The following is a 20,544-nucleotide window of genomic DNA, read 5'->3' as shown; positions in this document are numbered from 1 at the left end:
CTGCAGAAAATGCAGATGTATGGGATTGGGGGTGATCTAGGTAATTGGATCAGGAATTGGCTAGCAGATAGGAGACAGAGGGTGGTGGTTGATGGTAAATATTCGTCATGGAGTTCGGTTACGAGTGGTGTGCCTCAGGGATCTGTTTTGGGGCCACTGCTGTTTGTAATTTTTATTAATGATCTGGATGAGGGTATAGTTGGGTGGATTAGTAAGTTTGCTGATGACACCAAAGTCGGAGGTGTGGTAGATTGTGAGGAAGGGTGTCATAGTTTGCAGGGTGACTTAGAAAGGTTGCAGAGCTGGGCCGCGAGGTGGCGGATGGAGTTTAATGTGGAGAAGTGTGAGGTAATTCATTTCGGTAGGAATAACAGATGTGTTGAGTATAGGGCTAACGGGAGGACTTTGAATAGTGTGGAGGAGCAGAGGGATCTAGGTGTATGTGTACATAGATCCCTGAAAGTTGGGAATCAAGTAGATAAGGTTGTTAAGAAGGCATACAGTGTCTTGGCGTTTATTGGTAGGGGGATTGAATTTAGGAGTCGCAGCGTCATGATGCAACTGTACACAACTCTGGTGCGGCCGCACTTGGAGTATTGTGTGCAGTTCTGGTCCCCACATTACAGGAAGGATGTAGAGGCTTTGGAGAGGGTGCAGAGGAGGTTTACCAGGATGTTGCCTGGTATGGAGGGGAGATCCTATGAGGAGAGACTGAGAGATTTGGGGTTGTTTTCGCTGGAAAGAAGGCGGCTAAGAGGGGATCTTATTGAAACATATAAGATGATTAGAGGTTTAGACAGGGTGGATAGTGATAGCCTTTTTCCTAGGATGGAGAAAGCTAGCACGAGGGGGCACGGCTTTAAATTAAGGGGGGTAGTTATAGGACTGATGTCAGGGGTAGGTTCTTTACCCAGAGGGTGGTGAGGGACTGGAATGCCCTGCCAGCTGCAGTTGTAAATGCGCCTAGTTTGGGGGTGTTTAAGAGATCTGTGGATAGGTTTATGGACGAAATGGGATTGGTTTAGATTAGTGGGTTAGTGTTGTTTTTTTTTTAAAAGCTGGTCGGCGCAACATCGTGGGCCGAAGGGCCTGTTCTGCGCTGTAAAGTTCTATGTTCTATGTTCTAATACTGCATCTACAGGATCCCTATTATCCACTTTGCGCGTTACATCCTCAAAGAACTGTAGCCAAACAGGCCATCTAAAATAGCGTTTTGTAAAGCACTCTGGGATAACTGGGCAAGAAACTAAACCGACAGGCTGCAGTTTAAAGACAGACAAACAGGCTGCAACCCTGATGAGTGAATACACAGGATATGGGCCATCTCCAGGATGAAGGAGACTTTCTGGTCACACTGGGTTGTGTGCCAGACGTAAAGGCACCATGAATCTTTATTTAGGAGGAAGGTATGTGACCTATGTGCCTACAACACATACAGGCATGGCCGCCAGGGACACACCCAGAGATCGGTGTGGTAGCACTTGATTGGACTCTTATCGATCAGGGTGATCAAGTCCTGATCGATTGATTGGCAATGGCCAAAAAAAGGGCGTGAAACGAAACGGGCTATAAAGGATGCTGCACAACCAGGAATCTCTCTCTCTCTCTCTGACCCCACGAACAAGCTACAACGACGGAGAGCCACCACACCTGAGAAGGGAGGAAAGAAAGAAGATCAGAGCCAGGGTACCACACCAGACTAAAGGACCAGACTACGCAGACAACTACCGAGACCAGTGCAGAGATAAAGGCCACTATCTGTTTGGAGACTTGTCAGTCACGCAAAGTTAAGTCAAGGTCTTGTATAGAACATAGAACATAGAACATAGAACATTACAGCGCAGAACAGGCCCTTCGGCCCACGATGTTGCGCCGACCAGTTACAAAAACAATGACCCACTAGCCTATACCAATCCCTTTTCGTCCATAAACCTATCCAGAGATCTCTTAAACGCCCCCAAACTAGACGCATTTACAACTGCAGCAGGCAGGGCATTCCAATCCCTCACCACCCGCTGGGTAAAGAACCTACCCCTATTGTACTTGAATTCTAGTATTTTCTGTAAGATAACTTACTGTTGGTCGGGTGGGTGATTATTGATTGTGTGGGTTTAAATAAATATTGTTTGTACTAATAAGACGTCTACTCAAAGTTATTTGTCCACCATATAAGGGTTAAAACAGGCTGATTTTTACAACAGAACTTTAGCGAATTAGTCAAACACGATTTGCCTTTCATAAAACCATGCTGATTCTGATGGGTAGTGTTTTGACTCTCCAAATACCCTGATATTGCTTCCTTGATAATTGATCCTAACAACAGATATTAAACTAACTGGTCTGTAATTTTCCACATTTCACCTCCTTCCCTTTTTGAATAAGGGCATTACATTAGCATTTTCCAATCCATTGGAATCTTTCCTGAGTCCAGGGAATTTTGGAATATCATAGTCAATGGATCCACTGTCTCTGCTGCCACTTCTTCTTATGTCCCAAGATGTAGGCCATCAGGCCCGGGGAACTTATCTGCCCTCAATCCCAATAGTTTGCTGAGTGTCTTTTCCCTATCGATGTTGATTGTTCTAATTTCTACTCTTTCTATTACCTCTGACTTGCCTGTTCCCTAGGAATGGTATAGTGTCCTCCACTGTGAAAACTGAGGCAAAATACTTACTTAGCATCTCTGCCATTTCAGTGTTCCCCACTATTAATTCTCCGGTTTCATCTTCCAAGGGACCAATATTCACCCTGGCGGCTCTCTTCCCTTTTAAATACCTAAAGAAGCTTTTGTTATCCTTCTTGATATATTCTGCAAGTTTTTTTTCAGTAATTTACCGTAGCTCTTTTTATTAATTTTTTAGTATCCCTTTCTTTATAAGAACATAAGAACATAAGAAATAGGAGCAGGAGTAGGCCAACTAGCCCTTCGAGCCTGCCCCGCCATTCAATAAGATCGTGGCTGATCTGTCGTGGCTCAGTTCCACATTCCCGCCCTCTCCCCATAACCCTTAATCCCCTCTCTCATCAAAAACCCATCAACCCGCGTCTTAAAAATATTTAGCGAGGCAGCCTCCGCCACTTCAACGGGCAGAGAATTCCAGAGATTCACCACCCTTTGAGTGAAGAAGTTCCTCCTCAACTCTGTTCTAAACCGCCCCCCCTTTATCTTGAGGCTATGCCCCCTAGTCCTACTATCCTTTCTGAGCGGGAAGAGTCTCTCCACCTCTATCCTATCCATCCCATTCATCATCTTATACGTCTCAATGAGATCTCCCCTCATTCTTCTAAACTCTAACGAGTACAAGCCTAATCTATTCAGCCTCTCCTCATAGCTCAACCCCCTCAACTCCGGCATCAGCCTAGTAAACCTCCTCTGCACTCCCTCCAAGGCTAAAATATCCTTGCGTAAGTACGGCGCCCAAAACTGCACACAGTACTCCAGCTGCAGCCTCACCAATGCCCTATACAGCCGCAGCAAGACCTCCCTATTTTTATATTCAATCCCCCTCGCGATGAAGGCCAGCATCCCATTCGCCTTCCTGACCACCTGCTGCACCTGCAAGCTGGGTTTTTGCGACTCATGCACAAGGACCCCGAGGTCCCTCTGCACCGTCGCCTGCTGCAGTTTTTCTCCACATAAGTAATAATCCTTCCTACCATTATTCCTACCAAAGTGGACCACCTCACACTTGCCAACATTAAATTCCATTTGCCATTTCCTGGCCCATTCACCCAGCCTATCTAGATCCTTCTGTAGACTCTCCCCACCCTCCGCACAATTTGCCTTTCCACCAATTTTGGTGTCATCTGCAAATTTCGACACCCTACACTCGGTTCCCTCCTCCAGATCATCTATATAAATGGTAAATAGCTGAGGCCCCAGCACCGACCCCTGGGGCACTCCACTAGTCACCATCCGCCAATCCGAATAGCACCCGTTGACCCCCACTCTCTGCTTCTTATTTGACAACCAGTCCTCTATCCACACTAATACCCTACCCCCAACTCCATGCCCCCTGACCTTCTGTAATAACCTCTTGTGAGGTACCTTGTCAAACACCTTCTGAAAATCAAGAAAGACCACATCCACCGGCTCTCCTCTATCCACCGCCCTAGACACATCCTCATAGAACTCCAGTAAATTTGTCAGACATGACTTCCCTTTAAGGAAACCGTGCTGCGTCTTCTCTATCAAGCAGTTCCCCTCAAGATGCCTCGCTATTTCCTCCTTGATGACGGATTCTAACATTTTACCTACAACAGACGTTAAACTAACAGGCCTATAATTCCCTGCCTTTTGCCTGGCACCCTTCTTAAACAACGGCGTAACATTAGCCGTTTTCCAATCTTCCGGCACTTCCCCGGAATCCAGCGACGTCTGGAAAATAACCACCAAGGTATCCACTATCACCTCCGCCATTTCTTTCAGGACCCTCGGATGCATTCCATCTGGTCCTGGGGACTTGTCCACAATCAGCCCCTCCAGTCTGTCGAGCACCGGCTCTCTGGTAACAGTAATGTCATCAAGACCCTCCAGTCCTACCACCTTTCCATCTCTAACATCCGGCAAATTATTCATGTCCTCCTCCGTGAAGACCGAAACAAAAAAGTTATTCAAGACCTCAGCCATATCCCCATCCCCTACCACTAAGTCCCCCTTCTCATCCTCTAAGGGACCAACGTTCACCCTTGCCAGCCTCTTCCTTTTTATATATTTATAAAAACTCTTGCTATCCTTTTTTATATTAAGTGCTAGCCCAGCTTCATAGTTTCTCCTACCCTTCTTTATCAACTTCTTTGTCAATCTTTGTTGACATTTAAACCTCTCCCAATCCTCTTCTCGCCCACTACTCTTAGCTACTCTAAACGCCTCCGCTTTTAATTTAACACTTTCCTTCACCTCCTTCGTTATCCACGGCTTATTACCTCTCCTCCTAGGGTCCTTTTTGACCATCGGAATAAATTTCTGCTGAGCACCAAGAAAGATCTCCTTAAAGATGCTCCACTGCTCCTCAGCAGACCTACCTTCCAACGCGCTCCCCCAGTCCACATTCGCCAATTCTTCTCTCATCCTACCGTACTCCCCTCTGTTCAAACAAAGGACGCATGTCCGGGAACCCACTTTCTCCTCCTCCATCTGCACCAGAAACTCCACCATACAATGATCACTCTCTCCAAGAGGATCCTTCACCGCAAGCTCCCTAATTCTACCCGCCTCATTACATAGCACCAGATCCAAGATAGCTCGCTCCCTCGTCGGCTCCAACACACACTGTTCCAGAAAACTATCCCGGTAGTATTCCAAGAACTCCTCCTCGAGCCCACCGCGTCCAACATGGGTTGACCAATCAATATGCAGATTGAAATCCCCCATAACTACGGCTGTCCCATTCCTGCACGCCACACTTATTTGCGCGTTAACAGCCCGCCCCACCTCCAGATCATTATTGGGGGGCCTATAGATGACACCCACCAGCATCTTCCTCCTTTTGCTGTTCCTAATCCCTACCCACAACGATTCCACCTGCTGCTCCTTGGCTCCAATATCATCCCTCGCTACCACCCTGATGCTATCCTTAATCAGCAGAGCTACGCCCCCCCCCTTTTCCCTCCTGCCTATCCTTCCTAAACACTTGATACCCCTGGACATTCAGCTCCCAGTTCCTGTCACCTTGCAGCCACGTCTCCGTAATGGCCACCAGATCATATCCATTTGTGTCGATCTGCGCCACAGAAAGTTTGAAAGTTTTCCAATCTTCCAGCCTGCCACTAGCCATTGCAATATGGCATACCTTCGTTTTTGTCTTTATATTGTCCTTCACCTCCTTGTTTAACCCTGAATGATGTTTTACCCCCCCTTACCATCTTTCTTTCTCATTGGGATATATTTTAGTTGTGAGGACTAGAGTATTTCCTGAAACAACTGCCACTGCTCATCCATTATCCTACCTTTTAGCTTTCCTGCCCATTCTACTTGGGCCAAATCTGTCCTCATGCCTATATAATTTCCTTTGTTTAATTCCAGACTCCACTTTCTCATCCCCAAACTGAATTTTGAATTTTATCATAATATGGTCACTACTCCCTCGTGGATCCTTAACAATGAGGTCATCAATTGATCCCTCCTCATTACACAATATCAAATCCAGAGTAGCCTGCTCCCTGGTTGGTTCCACAACATACTGTTCCAAGAAACAATCTAATGCATTCAATGAATTCTGCCTCCAGACTACCCTTGCCAATTTGATTCTTGCACACTATGTGCATATTAAAATCATCCATTATTGCCATCATCTCACCAGGTCTGGCAGCAACTGTAAGAAGAGAAAAGAGCTGATGTTTCGAGTCCAGATGACCCTTTATCAAAGCTAAAAGGCATAGAATGTGGGAAATATTTATAGGATGTAGGAAGAGGAATGAAAGATGAGTCATAGCCACAAAAAGAAGAGGAAATGCATTTTGTTTTGTCACGGGTAGATAGGTTTCTGATAGACAAGGGAATTAAGGGTTATGGGGAGAAAGCGGGAAAGTGGAACTGATCCACTTCAGATCAGCCATGATCTTGTTGAATGGCGGGGCAGGCTCAAAGGGCTAGATGGCCTACTCCTGCTCCTATTTCTTATGTTCTTAATGTCTTGGGTTGAAAACACACCCCTGGAGTTCTGTCTTCATGTCAGTGAAAATGTTATTAATCACTTCATTTTTTCAGTCATATTAATGTCAGCTGCCCCAACGCCTTGTTCTTTTCCCACATCAATGGAGCTAAGGTATTAGGGTGAGGAAGGAATGGGAAATGAGCTGGAAGGTTATGTTGAAAATCCTACTAACTTGAGGGGATGCATTACTGAGTGAGCTCCACGCTCCCTAAAAGCAACCAGCTTCATATTGTGTCAGCCAGTTATGTGCTTGTGGGACAGAGCAAACTATGTACCACATGATCAGAGAAGGGCATCCAAATACCAGACTCAGCAGAAGCCTAGCCACACTCAGCACAGCAGAACTGGAAGAAACTTCTTGGTTTAGGGACTTTGCATTTGCTAAGCAAATAAATCAGCCTAAATTTTTAGACATACTATTTCCAGCAGGGTTAGCAGTTTAGGTTCCCTCAAGTGGCCTTTTTGTAATTCCAGATTAAGTTGACTCCCCTGAAATTGCAGGTCCTTTGCAGTCCTCAAACAAGATGATCTTTTTAAAATTTGCATTTGCTCTTAATCTCCCTTCTCATTACAGTTTGAAAAAATCATTGAAACAATTGCCTCAATTTCAATCCCAACCACCCCTGTCCCTTGGTCCACTTCTGAGCGTGATATTGTCGTAAGGAGTCCTAAGTAAGATTCAGAAGTCACGACCAATGACATCATCGCCAATTTGACTTAAACTTAACTGAAGATTTTGTGAAGTCGACAGCAAATTAGTGTTTGGTCACTGAATGAAAACCCAACCTTTCCTGAGATATTTTCATTCTATGTTCACTTGTATGCAGACTCGTAAAGTTCTTGCTTATTTACTTGAAAACAGTGGAGAAACTCCTTTTTGTGTGGGGATCATGAGGGTATAGCAATGCTTCTGTAACACAAATGAGGTGACCAAGAGGATGATGTTTCTGTCAGAGTACATTTATGTTACAATGATCATTGTAACATACATTTTAGGCTGACTATGGAAAAGGACAATGAACAGTCCAGAGAAAGAAAAATTAACTCTGGGAGAGCCAACTTCAATGGATTACGAACATATCTCTGTCAGATAAATAGGTTGGCTGAAAAATAGGTAGCTGAATGAGCTATCTCGAAAGAAAAGATGATCAAGACACAATCTCAGTATATTACCTTGAAAGGGGGGGCAAACAAATGAGTTAGAAATTAACACAAAGAAATGTATTTTTTAAATTTGTGGATGTCACTGGCTAGACCAGCATTTATTGCCCATCCCAAATCAGATAATAGTACATAAATGCTTTCTTAAACCTCTGCAGTCCCTGTGGTGTATGTACATGTATAGTGCTGTTAGGAAGGGGATTGAGTAGAAAATACAATTGAAATCCAGAAGATTCAATGGAGCGGTGAAAAACAAACAAAAGAGAGTGAAAAGAGACTGGCAGTAAGCATAAACGTGCTGGAGTGTTACCTCAATGGAATTTTGAGAGTTTGAGTTGAGCAAGTTTGGTGAAAAGGGCAGGGAGGTATTTGTTTATTTTATCTAATATTTTGACCCTGTAGGAATTTGGGAAGAAGCTTGCTGTTTCGTAAGTATCTGGTGAATATGCAGTAAATATATGCATAACTGAAAATAAATAATTGAGAAACAAAGAACAAAGAAAAGCACAGCACAGGAACAGACCAGACCCTTTGGCCCTCCAAGCCTGCGCCAACCATGATGCCTACCGAAACTAAAACCGAAACTAAAAAACTAAAAACTAGACCTTACCTGCTCCTACCAGTACATCTGCTCAACCTCCTCTCACGCCAAAGTGCCAGCATTTCCACTCTAATTCTGGCCCACCCTTCCAATTGCCATTCCCTTGTACACTTAAGAAAGATATAATAACCTTACCTTGCTTTTTCTCCTCACAGTGCTCTTTTTTTCTGTTGGAGAGGGAGAGGGGGAAACACTCATGTAGATTTTGGGTTTAATCAGTCATTGACACTAGCTCCTTTGCAATCTGCTGTTCATAGAAATCATAGAAACCCTACAGTGCAGAAAGAGACCATTTGGCCCATCAAGTCTGCACCAACCATGGGAGGAAACCAGAGCACCCAGAGGAAACCCACGCAGACACGATGAGAATGTGCAAACTCCACACAGATAGTGACCCAAACCGGGAATCGAACCCAGGTTCCTGGAGCTGTGAAGCAGCAGTGCTAACCACTGTGCTACCATGCCCTTTCAGTCGTGCTAACTGTGTCAATGCCTCCAAGAATTCCTCTCACTGACGTCTCTCTGTTGCCCTCTGATTCAATTCATGAATTCCCATATGTAGCAGCCTTGATACATCACCTATCTTCCCATTCTTATGTGTTTTAATTAATTAATTAACTTAGGACCCTTAGGAATATTGACAGGATGGAAATCTGGGGTGCACATGTCCACCAATCACTGGAAGTGGCAAGGCAGGTGGATAAGGTAGTCAAAAAAGCATATAGCATGCTTCCCTTCATTGATCGGGCCATTGAGTATAAAAATTGACAAGTCATGCTGCAGCTAACCTAAGTTAGGCCTCATTTAGAATATTGTGTACAATTCTGGTCACCACACTACCAGAAAGATATGGATGCTTTGGAGATGATACAGAAGAGGTTTACCAATATGTTGCCTGCACTGGGAAGGGGGGTATTAGCTATGAGGAGAGGTTGGATAAATTCAGTTTATTCTCACTGCAATGACAGAAGTTGAGGGGTGACCAGTTAGAGGTTTACAAGATTATCAGTGGCATGGACAGAGCGAATAGTCAGATGCCCTTTCCTCGGGTAGAAAAGTCAAATACTAGGGGACTAGATTTAAGGTGTGCAGGGATAAATTTGGAGAAGATGTGTGAGGCAAGTTTTTTACACAGAGGGTGGTGAATGTTTGAAATACGCTGTCTGGGGAGGTGGTGGGGGCAGGTATGATAGTGGCATTTAAGGGGCAACTAGACGAATACATGAATAGGATGGGAATAAGAACATAAGAACATAAGAAATAGGAGCAGGAGTAGGCCATCTAGCCCTTCGAGCCTGCCCCGCCATTCAATAAGATCATGGCTGATCTGTCGTGGCTCAATTCCACATTCCCGCCCTCTCCCCATAACCCTTAATCCCCTCTCTCATCAAAAACCCATCAACCCGCGTCTTAAAAATATTTAGCGAGGTAGCCTCCACCACTTCAACGGGCAGAGAATTCCAGAGATTCACCACCCTTTGAGTGAAGAAGTTCCTCCTCAACTCTGTTCTAAACCGCCCCCCCTTTATCTTGAGGCTGTGCCCCCTAGTCCTACTATCCTTTCTGAGTGGGAAGAGTCTCTCCACCTCTATCCTATCCATCCCATTCATCATCTTATACGTCTCAATGAGATCTCCCCTCATTCTTCTAAACTCTAACGAGTACAAGCCTAGTTTATTCAGCCTCTCCTCATAGCTCAACCCCCTCAACTCCGGCATCAGCCTAGTAAACCTCCTCTGCACTCCCTCCAAGGCCAAAATATCCTTGCGTAAGTACGGCGCCCAAAACTGCACACAGTACTCCAGCTGCGGCCTCACCAATGCCCTATACAGCCGCAGCAAGACCTCCCTACTTTTATATTCAATCCCCCTCGCTATGAAGGCCAGCATCCCATTCGCCTTCCTGACCACCTGCTGCACCTGCAAGCTGGGTTTTTGCGACTCATGCACAAGGACCCCGAGGTCCCTCTGCACTGTCGCCTGCTGCAGTTTTTCTCCACGTAAGTAATAATCCTTCCTACCATTATTCCTACCAAAGTGGACCACCTCGCACTTGCCAACATTAAATTCCATTTGCCATTTCCTGGCCCATTCGCCCAGCCTATCTAGATCCTTCTGTAGACTCTCCCCACCCTCCGCACAATTTGCATAGAATCATAGAACCCTACAGTGCAGAAACAGGCCCTTCAGCCCATCGAGTCTGCACCAACCACAATCCCACCCAGGCCCTATCCCCATATCCCTACACATTTACCCGCTAATCCCTCTAACCTACACATCCCAGGACACTAAGGGGCAATTTTAACATGGCTAATCAACCTAACCTGCACACCTTTGGACTGTGGGAGGAAACCAGAGTACTCAGAGGAAACCCACGCAGACACGAGGAGAATGTGCAAACTCCACACAGACAGTGACCTGAGCCGGGAATCAAACCCAGGCCCCTGGAGCTGTGAAGCAGCAGTGCCAACTACTGTGCTGCCGTACCGCCCATGGTAGCACAGTAGCTCTTGCTAGAAGTGGGAGTTCAGGGAGACTTGCAGTGTCCTGGTGACTGCACCTGTAAGAAGTGTGCCCGTGGGTAACTGCAGCTGGATGCACTCAGGATCATCAGGGATACTGAGAATATCTTGATAAGAGTTTTGGTGAGGTGGTCACATCTAAGATGCAGCTGCAGGTGGTTGTGTGACCACCAGGAAAGGCAGTCGATGTAGGATTCCTCTGTCACCATTCCCCTCACTGATTGGTATATCTCTTTGGGTACAGTTAAGCGATGACCTTTCAGGGGCTAGCAGCAGCAGTCAGATCTGTGGCACTGAGATCGGCTATTAGGATATGGAATACTGTGTACAGTTCTGGTCACCCTATTATAGAAAGGATATCATTAAACTAGAAAGAGTGCAGAAGTGATTTACTAGGATGCTACTGGGACTTGATGGTTTGAGTTATAAGGAGAGATTGGATAGACTGGGACTTTTTTCTCTGGAGCAAATCCATGCATTCCAGAACTGAAAACCATGGATGAACAGGGGTATCTATTGCTTGCTGAAGTCCAGGTGTCAGGCATTCAAGTCAAATACAAGAAAGTCAAATACGATTGAAGGAGATCCATCAAAGAGGCCAAACGACAGTATTGGACAAAGCTAGAGTCTCAGGCTAGCCACACCAAACGACTATGGCAAGGTCTGCAAAACATAACAGGCTACAAGATGAAGGCTTCGGCACCACCCCCTACCCTACGCACCGCCTCCCCCCCCCCCCCACCTCGCCCCAATGAGCTCAATGCATCCTACGCCCATTTTGAGCAAGAGGTCAGCAAGAGCATGCCCTCCACCCTGGAAGCTCTGGATGAATTTGTATCTGGGATCACCATTGCAGATGTCAAAGCAGTTTTCTTGAGGTCAACAAGCAACAGGCCTGGATGGGTACCCGGACAAGCACTCAGGTTGCAAGTGGATCAGCTGGCGGGAGTATTCACAGGCATCCTCAATCTTTCTTTACAACAATCTGAGGTCCCTATCTGCTTCAAGAAGATGACCATCATCCTGGTACCGAAGAAAATCAAGCAGCATGCTTTAATGACTATCGACTGGTGACTGTGACATCCATCATTATGAAGTGCTTCAAAAGGCTAGTCATGACATGAATCAATTCCACCCTCCTGGACTATCTGGATCCACTACAGTTTTCCAATTGCCACAACAGGTCCACAGCAGATGCCATCTCCCTGGCCCTGCACTCAACCCTGGAATGCCTAGATAACAAAGATACTTATGTCAGGCTCCTATTTATTGACTACAACTCAGCCTTCAACACTATTATTCCCATGAAACTCATCTCCAAACTCTGTGGCCCTGGGCCTTGTCATCTCACTCTGTGACTGGATCCTGAACTTCCTAACTCACAGATCACAATCAGTAAGGATAGGCAATAATACCTCTTCCATGATCCCTCCACCCCTGCAATACCGGTGCCCCACAAGGCTGTGTTCTCAGCCCCCACTATACTTCTCATAGACCAATGGCTGTGCAGCCAAATTCCCCTCCAATTCAATTTTCAAGTTTGCTGACACCACCATAGTGGGTCAAATCTCAAACAATGATGAGACAGAGTACAGGAATGAGATAGAGAATCTGGTGAAGTGGTACGCCAACAATAATCTCTACCTCAATGTCAACAAAACGAAGAAGATTGTCATCGACTTCAGAAAGCGTAAAGGAGAACATGCCCCTATATACATCTACGAAGTAGAAAGGGTCAAGAGTTTCAAGTCTTTAGGTGTCCAGATCCCAACAACCTGTCCTGGTCCCCCAATGTCAACACTAGTTAAGAAAGCTCGCCAACGCCTCTACTTTCTCAGAAGACTAATGAAATTTGGCATGTCATCTACAACTCTCACCAACGTTTACAGATGCACCATAGAAAGCATTCTTACTGGTTGTATAACAGCTTGATATGGATCTTGCTATGCCCAAGACTGCAAGGAACTACAAAGTCGAGAATGTAGCCCAATCCATCATGCAAACCAACCTCCCATCCATTGACTCTATCTACACTTCCCGTTGTCTCGGCAAAGCATAATTAGCTGCCCTCGGCAAAGTCACTATAATTAAGGTCCCCACGCACCCTGGTCATTTTCTGTTTAACCTTCTTCCTTCAGAAAAAGGATCTAAAAGTCCGAGGTCACATACCAACTGACTCAAGAACAGCTTCTTCCTTGCTGTTGTCAGACTTTTGAACAGAACTACTTTGCATTAGTTGATCTTTCTCTACACCCTAGCTATGACTGCAACACTATATTCTGCACTCTCTCATTTCCTTTTCTATGAGCAGTAAGCTTTGTCTGCATAGCGCGCAAGAAACAATACTTTTCACTGTATGTTAGTACGTGTGACAATATTAAATCAAATCAAACCTAACTCCAGAATTGAGGTAGGTTCAAAACCCAAAGCCAGACTTGAGCCAGGCTTAAGAGCCAACGCCAGAACTGAGCCAAATTTAACCGCCAATGCCAGGATTGAGTTATATTTCAAAAGCAAGCATCACAACTGGCTAATTATAATAGTTTATTGGTAGGGGAATTGAATTTAGGAGTCGCAGCGTCATGTTGCAACTGTACACAACTCTGTGCGGCTGCACTTGGAGTATTGTGTGCAGTTCTGGTCCCCACATTATAGGAAGGATGTGGAGGCTTTGGAGAGGGTGCAGAGGAGGTTTACCAGGATGTTGCCTGGTATGGAGGGGAGGTCCTATGAGGAGAGACGGAGGGATTTGGGGTTGTTTTCACTAGAAAGAAGGCGGCTAAGAGGGGATCTTATTGAAACATATAAGATGATTAGAGGTTTAGATAGGGTGGATAGTGATAGCCTTTTTCCTCGGATGGAGAAAGCTAGCACGAGGGGGCATGGCTTTAAATTAAGGGGAGGTAGTTATAGGACGGATGTCAGGGGTAGGTTCTTTACCCAGAGGGTGGTGAGGGATTGGAATGCCCTGCCTGCTGCAGTTGTAAATGCGCCTAGTTTGGGGGCGTTTAAGAGATCCGTGGATAGGTTTATGGATGAAAAGGGATTGGTTTAGGTTAGAGGGTCATTGTTTTTTAACTGGTCGGCGCAACATCATGGGCCGAAGGGCCTTTTCTGCGCTGTAATGTTCTATGTTCTATGTTTGTTCTAACATCAGAACTGATCTCAATTTTTCAGAACTAACACCAGACTTGATCTTGACTCTTAAGAGCGAACACCAGAACAGAGCTAGATTTAAGATATATCACCAGAACTGAGCTAAATTTAAGACCAACACTGGAACTGAGCTAAATTTAAGACCAAGACTGGAACTGAGCTAGATTTAAGACTAACTCTGGAACAGAGCTAGATTTAAGACCAACACTGGAACTGAACTAGATTTGAGGCCAACACTGGAAATGAGCTAGATTTAGGACTAACTCTGGAACTGAGCCAAATTTAAGACCAACACTGGAACTGACCTAGATTTAAAACCAACACTGGAACTAAGCTAGATTTAAGAATAACTCTGGAAGTGAGCTAGACTTAAGACCAACACTGGAACTGAATTAGATTTAAGGTCAACACGAGAAATGAGCTAGATTTAGGACTAACTCTGGAACTGAGCCAAATTTAAGACCAACACTGGAACTGACCTAGATTTAAAACCAACACTGGAACTAAGCTATATTTAAGACCAACACTGGAACGGAACTAGATTTAAGGCCAACACTGGAAATGAGCTAGATTTAGGACTAACTCTGGAACTAAGCTAGATTTAAGACCAACACTGGACCTTAACTCGATTCAAGGCTAACTCTGGAACTGAGCTAGATTTAAGACAAACACTGGAACTGAGCTAGATTTAAGACTAATTCTGGAACTAAGCTAGATTTAAGACCAATATTGGAACTGAGGTAGATTTAAGATCAATACTGGATCTGAGCTAGATTTAAGACCAACACTGGAACTGAGCTAAATTTAAGACCAACACTGGAACTGAGCTAGTTTTAAGACCAATATTGGAACTGAGGTAGATTTAAAATAAATACTGGAACCGAGCTAGATTTAAGACCAACACTGGAACTGAGCTAAATTTAAGACCAACACTGGAACTGAGCTAGATTTAAGATCAACACTGGAATGAACTAAATTTAAGGCTAACTCTGGAACTGAACACAAAAAATAATGTTTTCATGGCTATCATTAGGCTATTAATTCCAAACTTTTATTGAATTCAAATTCTACCATCTGCTGGGATTTGAACCAAGAACTTCAGACCTTGCATTGGGTCTCTGGATCACTAGTGCAGTGATAGTGACAGTGACAATGAAACTACACCACCACCACCTCCTCTAAGACAATCAGATCTCTCTGTATATCTGTGTGTTAAACTAACTCTCTTGTAGTTTCCTGTTTTCTGTCTCCCTCTCTTTTTGAATAAGGGCGTTACATTTACTATATTATACTTAAATCTAAGGGTATCAGAAAATACTTACTTTTCCATGTTACATTGTTTCCTCTTTCGATAGAATAATGTCTATTATTACAATTCTTAATTTTTGTTATAATTTACTTTCAGAAATAACCTGAAAGACGTCAGGTGGGGAAATATGGCCTTGCTCATCCCAAGTCTGTAAAATCCTGCCCAAGGTCAATGAATTGTTCTGTGATCCACACTCACCTGCTGATTCTTGTGGCAGGCAGGCTGGTAAAATTCTGGCCATAGTTTAGATCCTGGGAATAACAGTTTTTGATGATGGTAAATCTGACAAAATACCTCATCTAAAAATACCAAAAAAATTGGCGGCCATTCAAAGCAGCTGTATGTTTTAACCCCTGATGCATAAATTTATCATAACCAATTTCAAACATAAAATGCTTTTTTACAGATTAGGTCAAGAATTGTATTTCATGAATAACCTGTCTTACTTTCACCTAATACTTACTATCCCAAGTTACATGGAATTTGGTCTAAACAGCTAAAGTATTTTTTCGTGTGTGTGAAAATACAGGAAAACTTGACAGTGTTTGCATCTCTGGGTCATGTAAAAATTAAAATGTGCATGCTTGGAAATGGAAAACTAATCCTTTCCAAAATTTATTCTTATCATTGCCAAAACATTTGGTTAAATACCTACCTGTTCAAAAGTTGTAAAGCATGTCGTGAAGAAATAATTTGAGTAAAGCAGCTATTCATGAAATCATTAAGTAAATTCTGAAATATTTGAACAGAAAAGAAACAACCAGTTAGAATAATATTCATCCCCTAAAAGCTTTATACAAAATATTTTAAAGTTGCAACATACTGTGATGATTTAACTCAACATATTTCGCTCTGACGAAGGGTCATGTAGACCCAAAGTGTTGGCTGTCTTCTCTCCCCAACAATGCTGTCAGACCTGCTGAGATTTCCCAACATTTTCTGTTTTTGTTTCAGATTCCAACATCCACAGTATTTTGCTTTTATATAAGAATTAAATGAGGGTGATGCATGACTTCAAAGATGACACAAAATGGAGTTCTTCAGGTTGCTGGGCCATTCGAATCAGTTTGGGGGCACAAAGCACCTATTTAAAAGGGATGGTTTGAGTCTCAACAGGACTGAAATCAATGTCCTCACAGGACTAAATTAATAGATGGAAAAGATACAGGCCTGGGAGCATCAGTGGTCCAAGATTCAGAGTTAATAGCGAGGATTTTCCATTCCTGATCACATTGGGAAGTTTGGCGTCGGAAACAGACAATCTCATGAGAACAACCAAATCGTGTTTCATATCAATGTAGGGCACTTGGTTATCAGTTTCTGCTCAGCTAGTCTGCATTGTCTTGTGTCTTGAAGGCCGCCTTGGAGAATGCTTACCCAAAGATCAGAGGCTGAATGCCCTTGACTACTGAAGTGTTCCCCGGTAGGAAGGGAACACGCCTGCCTGGTGATTGTCGAGCAATGTTGTTTCATCCATTGTCATAATATCTGCATGATTTCGCCAATATAATGCCTTGGGGCAGCATATCAGGTAGACAACGTTGGCTGAGTCACAAGAGTATGTACTGTGTACCTGGTACATGACAGCCAAGTTCTGTATACATGAGGAAAGTCTCAACCAGGATCTTGGGCTCATGTCACACTACTTGTAATTTCCACAACTTGCCTGAGGATGCAAAATCTTACTAACTGTTCTGTCTTGAGACAATTCATACCTCTTTAAACTATGCTTAACCCTCTCTCCACTCTCATTGCCTGCACCTGTAAAGACATGATTACCTGTTAAGACTTGCATTCCAACTGTTATCTTGTAATTGAGTCTGTGCCTATATATGTCCTGTTTGTGAACCCAACTCTCCACTCACCTGATGAAGGGCAGCGTGCTGAAAGCTCGTGCTACCAAATAAACCTGTTGGACTTTAACCTGGTGTTGTGAGACTTCTCACTGACTAGGCAAGGTTCAGGAGGAGAAGCTGATCTTTTCTCAGTCTGAGATGCAGCAACCAAAAGTCTTAGTCAAACACTACGAAGGGCTGCTGGATAGTTACACATTTCAGATAATGAAGACTTGAATAGAGGCAGATGACTGCAATATAAAACTGGTGGAGGCGGAGAAGGAGAACAAATTACTGGACAATGATGTAAATAAGGAAATTGAGCAGATGCAGAGACAGATGCAAAAAAAGTTGACTGATTTGAAGCCTGCTCCTGAGTTGTTGAAACTAACTGAACATAAACTGCAGGACTGCTGACAGCATCTCATCATCAATGAGAAGAAAGATGTAAATCATTCAGCAGTCTTATGTGATCTCAAGATTGCAGAGCAGAAGTACTGTACTACTGTAGACAAAAGAAAAAGAGAAAAATGTGAAGTATAACGGTGCAATGAAATGGTACCATCATTCCAAATTAACTACTGGGATAATAAATCTAAAGTTTAAATGTGTTTATGTCACAAATAGGCTTCCATTAACACTGCAATGAAGTTATTGTGAAAAACCCCTATAAAGATCTATACAGCTTGTACAGACATGGATACCAAGAGGAACAGTACTGTTCATAGATGATGATCTAGTAAATTAAGATGAGGTGGAATGATAAGCTTGTGTATTATTTCACTGGTTTTCTCAATGGGATTTTCAAAATGAATTTCCCACACTCTATGCACTGCATGAATCTCACGGAAAATCAGGGGCGGGCCCTATTCCCACTGGAGGGGCCAACACCATTGTGCTGAGCAGGTCACTGTGTATGTGCCAATCTGTCAGTGTCAAGATCAGCGCATGCACTGTAGTCCCACACTGCTGTCCTCCATGTCGCTGGTCAGTTCGATTATTGGCCAGGCCCACAACTGGCCATGCCCTGATTGCTGGCCTCCCAGGCTTGATCCCTTTTTCCCTGCCACGGGGAGTTCCAATCTCCTGCCTCACTGACTTGGCCCCCAGCAGGCTGACGACACCCTCCCCATTCCGATGGCCAGCCCTGATCACTGATTAACCTCCCTCTGTCACCATCAAGTGCAGAGTGGCAGCCTCCACCCTGACTTATGTTCCCCCTATCAACCCTGCCCCATCAGGCTCCGTCCCCTTGGCACTGCATGATGCCTGGTGGGCAGTGCCAAGATGCCCCCTAGGCATTACCGGAGGCTAATGTCCGCTAAAACCATAATAACATCAAATTTTGACATCAAAAAAGCCAATCTGCTACATATCTTTGCCAAAGAATATGCAGAAGGTGATGATGAAGATCCAGAATAAATAAAGGAATTTATAAACTACATTGGAACAGAAATTTTATCTTTACTTTCACAATTCAAAATTGTCCAATTTACTTCATCAATGTAGCTTCAAAGAATCATAGGAACATAGAATCCATACAGTGCAAGAAGCCATTTGGCCCATTGAGCCTGCACCGACAACAATCCCATTACAGCCCTTTTCCCAGCATTTACCCTGTTAAACCCTCTGATTTTATTTGATTTATTATTGCCACAAGTATTTGTATATAGCGAAAAGTATTGTTTCTTGCACAGTATACAGACAAAGCATACCATTCACAGACAAGGAATAGAGAGAGTGCAGAATGCAGTGTTACAGTCATAGTTAGGCTATAGAAAAAGGTCAACTTAATGTGAGGTAGGTCCATTCAAAAATATGATGACAGCAGGAAAGAAGCTGCTGAGTCAATTGGTATGTGTCTTCAGAATTTTGTATCTTTTTCCCAACAGAAGAAGGTGGAAGAGAGCATATCTGGGGTGCATGGGGTCCTTGATTATGCTGGCTGCTTTTCCAAGGCAGCGGGAAATGTAAACAGTGTCAATGGATGGAAGGCTGGTTTGAATAATGGACCGGACTTTGTTCACAACCCTTTGCAGTTTCTTGCAGTCTTGGATGGAGCAGGAGCCATACCAAGCTGTGATACAGCCAGAAAAGATGCTTTCTATGATGCATCTGTGAAAGTTGGTGAGAGCCATAATGGACATGCCAAATTTCCTTAGTCTCTTGAGAAAATAGAGGCGTTGATGGGCGTTTTTAACTATAGTGTCAGCATGGCGGGACCAGGACAGGTTGTTGGTGTCTGGACACCTAGAAACTTGAAACTCCGAACCATTTTTACTTCATCTCCATTGATGTTGGCAGGGGCATGTTCTCTACTACGCTTCCTAAAGTTAATGACCATCTTCTTCACTTTGTTGATATTGAGGGATGGCTTATTGTCATTGCACCAGTTCACCAGGTTCCCTACCTCTTTCCTGTACTCCGTCTCATCATTGTTTGTGATTTGACCCACTATGGTGGTGTCATTAGCAAATTTAAAATCGAATTGGAGGGTAATTTGGCCACACAGTCATAGGTGTATAAGGGATTGAGGATACAGCCTTGTAGGGTACCGGTGTTAAGGGTGATCATGGAGGAGGTGTTGTTGCCTATCCTTACTAATTGCAGTCTGTGAGTTTGGAAGATCAAGATCCAGTCGCAGAGGGAGGAGCTGAGCCCAGGGCATAGAGTTTTAACGTCTGTTGTAGGAAAAATGCTTGAATCCGTCATCAAAGAGAAAATAGCGAGGCATCTTGAGAAGAATTGTTTGATAGAGCAGACGCAGCACAGATTCGTTAAGGGGAAGTCGTGTCTGACGAATTTATTGGAATTCTATGAGGATGTGTCCAGTGCGGTGGATGGAGGGGAACCGGTGGATGTGGTGTTTCTCGATTTTCAGAAGGCGTTTGATAAGGTACCGCACAAAATGTTGTTACAGAAGGTTAGGGGGCATGGAGTTGGGGGTAAGGTATTAGCGTGAATAGGGGATTGGCTGTCACATAGGAGGCAGAGAGTGGGGGTCAATGGGTGCTATTCGGATTGGCGGTTGGTGACTAGTGGAGTGCCCCAGGGATCGGTGCTGGGACCTCAGCTATTTACCATTTATATTTTTGATCTGGAGGAGGGAGCCGAGTGTAAGGTGTCGAAATTTGCTGATGACACAAAGATAAGTGGAACAGCAAATTGTGCGGAGGGTATAGAAAGTCTGCAGAGGGATCTAGATAGGCTGAGCGAGTGGGCGAGGACCTGGCAGATGGAATACAATGTTGGCAAGTGTGAGGTTATCCACTTTGGCAGGAATAATAGTAGGAAGGACTACTACT

General features: G+C 44.1%; 1 protein-coding gene across 1 annotated transcript in view; it reads right to left on the bottom strand.

Annotated features, from left to right (window-relative positions):
- Nucleotides 1-20,544, bottom strand: part of LOC145345623 (dynein axonemal heavy chain 8-like) — a 1,557,438-nt gene that overhangs the window by 1,291,403 nt on the left and 245,491 nt on the right. The window contains exon 17 of the mRNA XM_080193457.1: nucleotides 16,060-16,136. Within this exon, the coding sequence (XP_080049583.1) occupies nucleotides 16,060-16,136 (77 nt within the window). The remainder of the gene's footprint in view (nucleotides 1-16,059; nucleotides 16,137-20,544) is intronic.

The sequence above is a fragment of the Carcharhinus amblyrhynchos genome, chromosome 7, assembly GCF_965287045.1.
Source record: "Carcharhinus amblyrhynchos chromosome 7, sCarAmb.v2.hapA, whole genome shotgun sequence".
In the NCBI taxonomy this organism is placed as follows: Eukaryota; Metazoa; Chordata; class Chondrichthyes; order Carcharhiniformes; family Carcharhinidae; genus Carcharhinus; species Carcharhinus amblyrhynchos.
The sequence above is the reverse complement of the archived record's forward strand: the minus strand, read 5'-3'. Positions and strand labels throughout refer to the sequence as shown.